The 12549-nt window shown below is 42.1% G+C and overlaps 1 protein-coding gene across 1 annotated transcript in view; it reads right to left on the reverse strand.

Annotated features, from left to right (window-relative positions):
• Positions 1-273: 273 nt before the first annotated feature.
• Cpe (carboxypeptidase E) overlaps positions 274-12549 on the reverse strand; it is a 92704-nt gene continuing 80428 nt past the window's right edge. The window contains exons 7-9 of the mRNA XM_050138692.1: positions 5335-5434; positions 2532-2650; positions 274-951 (exon numbers count right to left, since the gene is read on the reverse strand). Of these exons, the coding sequence (XP_049994649.1) occupies positions 853-951; positions 2532-2650; positions 5335-5434 (318 nt within the window). The 3' untranslated portion in view covers positions 274-852. The remainder of the gene's footprint in view (positions 952-2531; positions 2651-5334; positions 5435-12549) is intronic.

Here is a 12549-nt window from a genome sequence, read left to right on the forward strand (position 1 = left end):
TAAACCACTCAGGTGTACAAACCCACACAGACACATACATGTAGACATAATGAAACATAAAAATAAAATCTTTTTTGGTAAACTCTATGAAATCAGAACCTCTCGCTCAACATGATAATGTACTCAAAGCCTGCACACAGCTTCGCATAAATTTTTTCCAATGTAAAAACTAAACAAACAAGAGGCACTGTGAAGGAAATACTTTTTTCACCATGAAACCATAGTGTTAGACAAAACAAAATCATAGAGAAAACAAACACCACGGATTTTTTTTTAAACCTTTATTCATTCACAATGCAATTCTGGGCCAATCTGCAATCAAGACAAAAACCCCAAACGCTGAAGGGGCATTCACAGGCTGACTAATAAAACGACACCACTCTTCGAAATACAAGCAGGAAGTGGGTTTTCATTCTGTTCAAAACCGCTTTGGAACACGTCCATTTTCTTCCCAGCAAAGGTACATTAGCAGGAGCATGCTTATACAAGCGCGTCGGCATGGAGACAAACGACAACTTATATGTAACTACGTGATTCTGGCAGCACAGTGCTCACAACGCCACGCCACATCCGTTGGCTTCTTCACGGCATCCTCCTGGGACGTTGTCACCAGGGACATTAAAAGAGCTCTATTTTTTCAGCTACATGGGGAAGAGAGCGCTAATGGGAGAACAAAGTCGGTCAAGACCGTATGTTTTCGTCTGAGTATACTCAAGTAATATCAGTTACTACTAAAATGATTAAACATAAATCACTGTTAAATATTAACTGCACACAATCTAAAATAAAAGAGGCGCATTGCATCTTACTACATTAGATAGATAGACTGAAGCAATCAGTTGGAAGCCTTTCTTAAAAATTTAAAGTTTCGGACATCATCTTCCACCATTCCATCAATTCCCCCTTCTCCTCCTCTTTCCTCTCAGAGAAAGACTCCAGCGCAAAGTCAACCTGAAGAGGGGAAAGATAACAGATTGCCATCAGATAAGGCAATTTTTACAGTACAGTAGAATAAATGTAAGATTTTTTTTAATCTGTCATAAACAAAATGTACTTTTATAGGAACAAAATTCAGAAGTCAGTTCTGTTCAGAAAGTGCTTAAATGTGAGAGCTTCAAAAGGCTCCAGTTTTGTGAGATCCACACCCATCTTCTACCCTCCAGGATGGCCCTTTATCTCATAAGCTCTGTCTGTCAACCTCGAATTCTGTCCTGGTTGTGGCTTGAACTGATGGAATGCAGCTCAGTGTGCTGGCGAGTTGTCTACAGAACGCTGTGAATGGTGGTGGGGGGGGGGGGACTGCTTCCAGTCTAAAGAGAACCTGCCCACACACAATGAATGAATGCTGATCTGATCACAGTCTCCAAGTCTCCACCCACTCCTCCTCCGCCTCCCATGCTACATGGAACTAAGTGTTCCCTGATACGCCTACTTCAGGTATAAGATTATTTTAGGTATAAGATTACCCTCGCTACATCCTTGGACTATTTGAAAAACTAGGGAGGAAAAGAGTTGAACCTTTCCCAACCTGTGCCTAAATCTGCTTCCTGCCTTTCACAGTACACAGCCCCATGTACATACACACACAACCAAATTTAATAAACTGTTTTCAAAGCTCAATATCCTTTGTTTGCAAAGACTAGTGTGAGCCCTTGCTCAGCAGGTCTGAAGGACAGTGACGTGAGTGCACCACACAGCACACACACAAAATAGCTATGTATGATCTGAATCCCTAGTATGGAAACAAAATACAGTGAAGTTTCCCCCAAGCAAGTCGTATTACTGGAAACTCTGCAGGCTACCATATGGTCCTGGGGCTGACATCAATAGTCTTCCATCGTTCTCCACCTTACTCTCTGGGGCAGGATCCAGAGGCAACTGAAATGCCAGTCTATCTGGCAGCTTGCTGAGGCTCCCTCCTTCCAAGCACTAGATTCCAACAGGGTACCCATGTCTGCTGGGCATGGGTCCCAGGTGGCTGACATGTCTGTGAGACACCCTCTTGGATTTGGGGATACAACTCTGGTCCTCACACTTGGGGAGCAAGTGCTTTCCTGTGAGAGTCATCTCCCTAGCCCTCATCAAGGGTTCATAACAGATGTCAGTTAATGCCTAAGGTTATCTTACTGGCATGTTTTTCCCGTACATATTGAGTAAGTAACCATGCTGGATGCAACAGATAGAGAGATAGCCAGCACAGAATTCCATTTATACTGCAATCAAAGTTAGAAAATAATTAAAATTAATATTTTAAGTATTGCTTTTGTGTTCTTATGAAACTCTTCGAGAATCAAGAGACTATGATCAAGTCACCTAACCTTATTAGACCTCAGTTTTCTTGTCTGTTAAATGGAGATAATAATGGGTGCCTACCTTGTAAGGCTAGAGTAAAGATTAAATATAAATTCTTAAATGAATTAAATAATAAGTAAAAATTAAATATAAATTTCTTAAATGTGTTTGACAGTTGCAAGTGCTGAGTTATTATTAGATTATGGCTATTATTATCAGCTGTTTTAATGACAACTTACCCCAACAGCAGGGCTGAAAGGAACCGCCACTTTCTTGGTTATTGCCAGGTAGCCAGGAGCTGAGGCTGTAAGTTTGTAATTGCCAGGCGCAAGCAATCGCCAATAATCCCCATCCTTGGCTGCAGAAAACAGAACATCAAAGCCAGGCACACATGTGAAAGGGTAGTCACACCAACGAAGGATGTTGGTAGTCACACCAACTCAGGATGGAGTATGTCATTAGTGTGGTTGACTTTCACCGAGGAAATTCTAGGCCAAAGACTGCAAATGTCTCCCCACCAGCCTCATGTCTGAGAGCTAGATCAGAGACACCCATGCTAAATATTTAATAAGCCTTATCATGTATGAATTTTCTCATCACATCAGGAGTAGCATGGGTAAGAAGAAGCATAAATTCCCCAAACGGTAAGTATCACCTGGGCACCATATCTTCATTCTTACCAGGTAAAGACCTCAGGTCCCAAGGGTCTTCTAGATTGATGTTTCACAAAGCATAGCCCAAGATAACCTCGTTAGAATCCTCTGGGTCCTTGACAGTAATCTCAAGTTCAAAAGGTTTATAAAGATGTATAAGACATCGATCTGCAATGTCGTTCAGGAACTGCACTTGGAATTCTTAAGGAAAGCTATGAGTCAATCTCATCCACCCTCCCCGGGTTTCTTCTAAACCTAGGCTGAGTCCCATAGCCCCTTCACTGAACTCATGCATGGACCTTAGCTCATCTGTCTTTCTCCTTTGATCTAAGAACCATGGCAAACAACCACTCCGTACTCTGCTTACATCAACACTGCTGTAAGAAGTTTGGGCAAACACCAACAGTGGCCACTTTCTAACCCTAAACACCACCCTTGCTCAAGCAGATGGTGGTAGCTTTCTCCCACGCCTCTCTGGCCCATCAATCTCCCATTTTCTGTGTCAATTCTTCTCATACTCAGATACATGTCAATCAAACAGGAAAGCTGATTTAAAAAAAAAAATACAAGAGCTGATTGACCAGCTCAGGGCTGAGGCCTTGGACTCCGCATACCTAACCCTCAGGATGATGCTGAAGTCTCTAAGCGGTTCACACTTTGAGTAACTACTACTGGGTCCTCTGGGCAGTTTACACTCTCCATTCTGCCTGTGCCTCTAACACATCCCCCTCGCCCTCACTCTCAATTGGCATTCTGTAAGTTACTTTGTCATTAAAAAAAAAAAATAAGAAAAAAATTCTCTGATTCCTTGTCTCCCTGCATACCCAGCACTTCCCTTCTGTCATTAATGCATTTATCCTCTGCACTTCACAGCAAAGTTTGACTAAAATGTCAATGTTTTCCAGCCCTCACGGCTCTCTCCCTGGTCTGCCCTGGACCAGTTCCACTCACATCACCCGCTTTGTAGATAGAGGTCTAGTCAAGAGTCTCCGTGCTGCCAAATCCAGGGACTGACTCACAAGCTCAAGCTTACTGGACATCTTTGACCACTCTCTCCCTCTTGAAGCATCTCTGGGCATCGAGCACAACACACTTGATTTTCTGGGTTAGGGATTCATTTCTCATTCTTTTGTATGCCATTAGTTTCAAAAGGGCACTATCGCTCCAGCCCAAACTGTAGGATAAAAGATCTGAGCTCACTTGAAAACCCACCAATCCCTGGGCTCAAAATTCCAACAATTCCTAGGCTTGCCCTAAGCTCAGGACTTGAAATCTCACCTTCCCTACCCTGGAAAACTCTTCCCTGAGGGGAAAAAAAAAAAAACAACCTAGAGGCACCTGTCTCCTGCTCGGTTCCTTTCTGCTCCTCACCTGAGCAGAAGCAGCCACCTTCCTGTGTCTTGCCCAGTAAAGCTCTTGTGTGAGGTTTATCAGGAGGGTAACTCTGTGGTATTCCTTGGCTAATGATGGGTAAGACACCTTTCCCTTCAGAGCTGAAACACTTACATAAGGAAATCCTTTCCCCTCAGAGATCCCACACTTTATTGAGGAAGCCACTCCCCTTAGAGCTGTAATACCTGGGTTGGGAATTTCCCCTCAGAGTTCCAACACTTAATTAGGGAAAACTTTCCCGTCCGAGCTGTAACGCTTACAAATCCTCCGTTTCATTCCTTTCTAGGAATTGTTCCCTAGATTAGATTTACCCCCACAGTTTTGCATCCTGGGATGCAAAGAAAAGAGCATCCCCGAGTTAACAGAACAGATATCGTATGGCCCGAGGACATCAGGCTTGGGTCCTACCCTTGCTAGGGGCACAGGGGAGTAGGATCCTGGCATGGTTTCTAGAATGCTGGCTGGAAAAGCATCCCGAGACTTGGTGGGACAGTGATGCATATTGTTGAGTAAATGTATAAATTAATTTTACAGGACAACGGGGCTTTGGAAAATAAAGTAACGGTTAAATAATTCTAAGGACCAAGAAGAGAGTTCTTGTTCCTATCCTTGTTCTGTGGTTAAAGGATTCCAGTGGGTGGTGGTTAAAGTAAAGTGAGCTTAATAGATGTTCATGATGGGTACTCAGACACACCAAATGCTGGGAACTCAACTTCCACAGCTTGCAGCAACAGGGCAGGGTGCAGACAGGGCTGCCTGCTCTGGGGAAAGGGCGCCACCTGCTGGTTCGAGACTTCTACATGCCGCAGACTTCCTGGGTTTCTGTTTATTCTCACAGAAAGAATTGGGGGCTCCGAGGAGGAGAAAAGGCAGATGAATCAATTAACTGCTATGCTTAGAATTAGCACATAATTATAATTATGATAATTAGTAGTTTAGTCCAGATCAAGGCAAAATAACAGTGACAACAACAACAATAATAACAGTAGATACACACCCGAAGTGACATCGTGGTCTATCCCATCCACAGAGATGGTGGCATTGGCAATCGGTTTACCTTGAAGGTCACGGACAAATCCTTTAACTCCTCGGTGTATCTGTGAAGGTCAAAAACAGCCAAAAAATTCATAATAGAAATGGCTTTACAATGCGTTTCGTGTCAATCATCCCCTTGTTTTCTAGTACACCGAAACCTCACTGTTTAAGAAACAAGAACAGGCACAAACCGCCCGCCCGCGAGTGTTTGTGCACACTCTTCTCTGGGCTCTTCCACAAACAAATGAGAAGTCACCTTCTGAGAATGAATGCCACGTTCAGTGTCAAACGAAGATTTTAGAGGACATTCTGAATAAGACAAAAACCTGCTGTGTTGGTGACATTTTAGCCTGCGCATATTTTAGTAGTATCTCTCTATCTCTCTTACAAACAGGGTCGGCTGTTCAAACCTTGTGTAGTGCTGTTAGTTGACAAGCGCGACACAGCCGATTAATGCTACCTGAGCTGGAAGAAAAGACAAGAAGTACGCTGTGTCCGCCTTTGCTTCAAGCTCCAGCACAGTTTTGACTGAAAATAAGGGCATGATAGGTCAGTGAACTCAGACTGAAAACTGAATACCAATTCAGGATGGAAAGGAAAACGCTTCTACGGAGAACAATCCCTCTGAATTAAGTCAGCAGCCAATTACTGCGATGCAAGCTGCAAAACATCTATATTATAATCTTTATAACATGACTTATCTAAGCCTGTATTCTGTATGCATTCAGATGCAAGTGTGCAGACACGCATGCCTGGGGAGGCTACAGGTCCACACCAAGTGTCTTTCTCTGCCGTATTTTGAGACAGAATTTCTCACTGAACATGGAACTCACCATTGGCTACAGCGATTAGTCATTGAGCTCTGGGGATCACCCTGTCTGTACTGCCCCGGCACTAGGGTTCGCAGTGCCAGAAACCTTGCCTTTACATGGAAGATCCAAACTCGGGCATCGTGCTCGCCCAACAGACATTTTACCAACTGCCCTCTCCCTAGACCAATTCAAACCTGTAGGCAGTACAGCTTCTAGAAAATCAAATGCAATTAATTATTTTTGATACTTTAATATCTGAAACCACAGCATTGCATAAACTGGCATAGAGTACACGCCTGTAATCCCAGGCGGAGAGAGGTGGACTCAGGAGAGCAGCTTAGGTCATCTTCAGGAACAAATGGAATTTAAAGGCCAGCCAGGGTTACAGGAGACATTGTGTCACATAAATAAAGTGAAATCCCTTTTCTCCCTGAGATGTTTAAATATTTTCCTACAGAGCATAAACTAAATCCCAGACATCCCTTTTATTATTGAAGAGTAAACCTGGAAGTCAAGCATGATTTTGCAGTTCTCTATAAAAATTTTTTCATTTTTTTAATCTCTGAAGCTCTAAAAAATAGCATGTAGGTTTTTTTTTTCCTCTTAGGGCAATTTCTAGTTTTGTTTTATTTTGTTTTTCTTTTAAGCTGCATTTGTCAGAAAGAACATTTTCAATGGTAGCTGGTTTAGTAAGAGGAGAATTTACAACTTCAATTTTTGTTCAGGGCCTAGAGAATCTCTTACTTTTTTGGTTCTGAACTAGGCAGCCAAAACTGAAATACTGAAAACCATTGACCCTGAGCCAGGAAACAGGAAGGTTAGGTTTCTGAATGAAAAGTGAGCAAGTCATTCCTCATCAGACGGACTGTAGAGAAGGCCGAGGAATATATCCAGACAGCTCCGAGAACTAGACATATCACAAATCAGAAATTTCCCAAGTACGATGAGGGTTTTTCGTTGAGAACCGATGAGCAAAATTTGAAATGACCCCAGCCTGTGAGAGCAGGATTGGATGCCCAGAAGCGCTTTGTCCGTCTTGAGACACTGTGACTTTGACATCCCAGATATTTGTGAAGCTTCAAAAGATGAAACTTTTAATCTCCCTTATCGTTTAAAAGTAGTTCTTGCAATCATTCCCCAAAAGCTGAGATTAGTCTGCAGTAGGCACAAATATGCTGAGTTAAAGTTCATGACTTTTTCTATTTGTATCAATCACACAGAACTTAGAATATGCAGTGAAATACATGATCAAATAATAAATGTCTTTCCCCATTTTAGACTTTTTTAGTGTGTGTGTGTGTGTGTATGTAAATGTTTACAGTTGCAAGCTGTCATATGGGTGCTGAACCTGGGTCCTCTGTAAGAACAGCAAGAGCTCTTAACTGCGGAGCTGTCTCTCTAACCTCAAAAGCCAAAGATGACGCTGAACTCCTTTGCTTTTCTCTAGACAGAGTCTCACCACGTACTTTGCTAGTCCTGGAACTCGCTCTGCAGATCAGGTCAGCCTTGGACTCACAGATATCCTCCTGCCTCTAAACATCTTCTTCTTACATATCAATTATGAGCAATTTTTCTGATATGTCAATGTTTTTACTATTCTTTAAACTTTGTTATTTTTTTCTGACGTAGAAAATTTTCTTGAAAATTCCTGCTGTAGCACAAATAACCGGAAATGTTGCAAGTCACCGTAAGTGCGTAGATGGGAATTCAGACTAGGAACCTCTATCGTTTTATGGTTTTTGCAAAGAAAACCACGAAGCTCGCATTTCACTGCGGCTTGGAGAAACTGCTCTTGTCCCCTCCTGTTTTTCTGGTCCCCTTTTGTGGTAATCTCTCCCCAGACTTCAGGACATTTCCATTCCCCAGGGAGATTCTCCCGGAGATCCTAAGGTCTATTTGTAACAGCCTCTGAAGTGTCGGTCCCCCAGAACTAACACAATGTAAGTTCTGCAGAAAGTGTAAGCCTGAGACAGGACAAAAGCTCATTGTTACCAGGATTCTTAGATGGCTGTAGGGACACACACAGACGTGAGCCTGTTCCATCTTGTCTGGAAGTCAGAGAGTTTGAACTTAACAGATGTGGCTAATAATGAGAAATTCTGGCTCTTTTATAATAATGGGGAGTGGATAACTAGTATTTAGAGTGTGAAGTAGATCTGCTCCTCCAGGACCAAAGGTTAGAGATTTTAAGTCTATTCCTTGTGCCATGCTAATGAAGCCTGTTGCCCCCACTACACCCCATTGGAGTATTTAAGCATGTGGAAGGATACATGAGGGGGATTTAGTATTCACTGGGTGTCCCTGCCGGTACTCTCCTGTGTTCCAGTCTCTTATTTCTCCTATATCCCTGTTCCTTTTGCCTAATAATTCTAATCCGCACGGTCCTACCCTGGAACTTAGACATTTTGTCGAAACTGGTCATCGGCAGATGGTATTAATTCGAGTGTTCCCGGGAGCAGTCTGAGACACTCTTTGAGAATGTTTGAGATCTAAGCTCTTGCAAAGCGATTGACTGCGGAGCTTTTCCAGCCATTGGCTCTAATTATCTTTACACGTTTAGTTCCTGCAAACATCCCTGTTGAAACTCTGCAGGAAATGTCCTCTGCACCAACGGCAAAACCAGACCTAATCACCTGTTTGCCTGGAGGTGGGAACATAGGCCTTACTTAGATCTCAGGCCCAGGTGTTCATTCCCTAATCAGCACCATTGTCAAGAAAGCGATTGTGGCGGAGAACTGCCGGCAGTCTCCATGGGGTTTCATGGGCCCTTGATTCCTAAACCGGAGCATCCCGTGGTGCAACCTGAGCGCTTTTATCATAAGGGCCTTTCTCTTCCTGTCTCTACACAGCTTGCACCATAGCACTGATGCCAGATCGGAGCAAATCCTCCTTCCAGCTGTCCTGAAACGCCACGTGACTCCGTCCCTTCTGTTCTCAGCTGGCTTCTGCCATAAGACGAATCTGCAACGTGGAAAGGACAAATATTCCCTCTCCCGATAGGATGGATTCATGTTTTATTTAGCTTTGGATTATACTTTTTCTGAAGAGGTAGGCATCAACAGAACCTGTTTTTTTTAACTGTGGTTCGACCACAGGGCATCTTCCAAACAGCTCTAAGCCCCCGTGACTGAGTTAAGGAGCCTTCTGTGTCCAACCTTTGCAGTGATTCCTGTAGTTTTCCCTTATTTCAGCATTTACAGCCTCTCGTGATTAGGTACTCACTCGTGTTTATGGTTCCACTCACTACTTCAGACCCTTCTGAAAGACGGTCTCTGCAACTGACACTGTTTGGTCCAAAGCGTCACCTCAGCTCGCTGGAACCACTTCATACAAAAATTCTGGATTGTTTGCCTGGGGGCTTCACCCCAGCTCCTGGCATAAGCTCCCTCCCCTTGGAGTGGTCCCGGTCCACCAAATGGTGACCCCCATCCCTAAGGAGGGTCAAGAAAGCCCGCCAAATGGTAACCCTCCCCAGGGAAGGTCGAGACCACTCCCACAGGCTCTTTAAACTGCCCCCCACACACACACACACCCAGAGAATGAATACATGGTCTCCGGGTTCTCGGTAGTCTCTCCTTTTTCCTCTTCCCTTCTCCATGTTTTCCAGGGGCCACCCAGGAGTATTGTCATCTACTAAACCTCGGTATCTTTTAATTCGATCTGATTTGGTCTCATTGGGATTATTTGCACTGGTGGAGAGGTCTGTTGGCCAAGAAAATACATTACAGAAACCTCCCAGGGTTTCTGGGATATAAAAGTAACTTTATACATTTCTGATGGGGGAAAAAATGGGCAAATGAAATCTAAATGTTTCATCAGGAATGGATACTTTGATATCTAACTAGAGAACACAAAGAGCCCATCTGACGTCTTCTACCAAAATTAATAATAAAATAAAACAGTTAATTTTTGACCTCAGAGAAACAGTTCTCCTGACAAAACATTCTGCAGACTTTTCTACTAGAGTTATTAGAAAGTCAATATGACTCACTATTTTCAAATGTAATTTATCCAAAAACATTAATGGTTAAATGCAACAGAAAAGTCTTTTGATCTCTTTTTAAAAATCTTATATAATAGGTGTTCTTTACCAAAAGTCATCATTGATGGATCTATTTTATGAATCTTGTTTGATAAGGTATTATATTTGATACCTGATATTTGTCAAATAATCCATAAAAAATTTCTTTTTAAAAACCATTGGTTTTTTAGAACATAGTGACACACACCTTTAATTCTAGCATTTGGAAGGCAGAAGCAGACCGATCCCTGAGATTGAGGCCAGCTGATTGGTCTACACAGTGAGTTTCAAGATAGCCAGAGCTACGTAGTTAAGATCCTGTTTAAAACAACAAACAGGCCAGGTGGTGGTGGCGCACGCCTTTAATCCCAGCACTCAGGAGGCAGAGGCAGGTGGATCTTTGTGAGCTCGAGGCCAGCCTAGTCCACAAGAGCTAGTTCCAGGACAGGCTCCAAAGCTACAGAGCAACCCTGTCTCAAAAAAACAAATAAATAAATAAATAAATAAATAAATAAATAAATAAATAAATAGAGCAAAAATAAGCATTGGTTTTATGTGTACATTTCTATATGTATTTATATTTATAAATCACTCTGATCACTAGTTTCAATTGTCAACTTCATGAAATGTAGAATTATTAATTTCATTAAAAATTATTCTCTTAAAGAATTAAGAATCATTCTCTTAATGAGAAATTACTTGAATCGGGTTGGCCTATGAACATGACTCTGCCAGATTTTCTGGATTATATCAATTGATTATATTGATGTAATAAGCCCTAGCCTAAAAGTGGAAAATGCCATGCTGTAAGTTTGGGTCCCGAGCTACCTACAGATGCATGCATGCATTCCCTCTGCCCCTGACTGTGGACATGAGGAGCTGTTTCATATTTCTGCCTCCTGACTCCCTCACAACATTCCATGACCTGGAATTCTGAGACAAAGTAAATTGTTTCTCTCCTAAGGTGCTTGTATCAGGGTATTCGGTCATAGGAACAGAAAAGAATCCAGGGCATAGCTAAATGTTTATTTGAGGATATTTGTTTATAATGAATCCATTTGATGAGTCTAGACTGTCTGAGGTGTGTTGTCGATTATAATAATTAAATAATCCCCTATTAGCTCAGAATGAAGCATAATACAGGCTTCTTTATTGAGGGGTAGACTCACAGATCTGTGGTCATCTGTATGAGCAGGGAAACAGGAACTGAATCCAGCAGTCAAGGGGCCATGCACATTTTTATATCTGTATATATAGTATATTGACCATGGCCAAAATGAGCTGGTATCTTAAAGGCTATTGGCTGAAAGAGTTCCCATATCACCTTCCCCTTTTGTCTAAAATAAGAGTGCTAAGCCTAATACAATACTATATACACTAAGAATAAATATTAAGTATAAAAATGGAAATTACAACTAGCATAAACAAATGAAGCAAAAAACATATGCTAAATGTTTCAATAGTTATCCTATCCTAAGGAGTCAAATCTTGTATTAGAAATAACTTGGTTAAATCATGAGAAGAAAGTAACTACAACGATCTAGTCTTCAACCCCATCAAAGACCTGAGAAGGGAAATAATATTACTTGAGTAAACAGGAAGTGCAATCAAGCAACTTCCAAAAGGTGCAAAACTGACAGAGACAACTGGCTATCTGAGCAGGGATGTGTGAAATAAACATCATTTAAGTGGATTGCAGGTGAAAATTGCCACATGGAGAATAGAATTTGAAGACAGTTGGGTCTCTTGGGCAAGGAGTGATATCCACTATTACTGTCCACTATTATTCCCTGGTACCAGCATCCATATATACTATAGAAGGGATAGAAACGCTAAGACCACTCTGAGTAGGTAACTGATTTCATTTTGACAGACTGAGATACCCTGAAATTCTGTACCAACATTTTGCAATGATATGTAGATCATCTACAATCAGACATGTAGGTGACTCTGATAAAGATTTTTGTCTTGAGAGACAATGACAGCAGGACAATTCTAGAACAAGACTTCCAGGATTCAGGTCTTTAGTGCATAACCTAGCAAAACTGGTCAACCTCTTTGGTATCAGATTCTTCATCTAATTCACAGAAGAGGGTGGTGGTTGTGATCTCATGTGATTCCCAGAATTGCTGCAAGGATCCACTACATAATTATTACGTGTAAGGCATTCAGAACAATGGCTGAGAAAGACTAAGCGCTCCGTAAATTATCACCTGTGATCCAGTTGAGTATACCAAGAAGTGAGTGAGGCATTTGGGGCACACAATCCAGGAGACTCACTCAGCAATCGTCCTACACCTGCCTGACTCATTCACCTCACTTATATCCTGGCTCTGCCCTGCAC

The sequence above is a fragment of the Alexandromys fortis genome, unplaced genomic scaffold (assembly GCF_014885135.2).
Source record: "Alexandromys fortis isolate MF-2015 unplaced genomic scaffold, M_Fortis_MF-2015_v1.1 scaffold_11, whole genome shotgun sequence".
Lineage (NCBI taxonomy): Eukaryota > Metazoa > Chordata > Mammalia > Rodentia > Cricetidae > Alexandromys > Alexandromys fortis.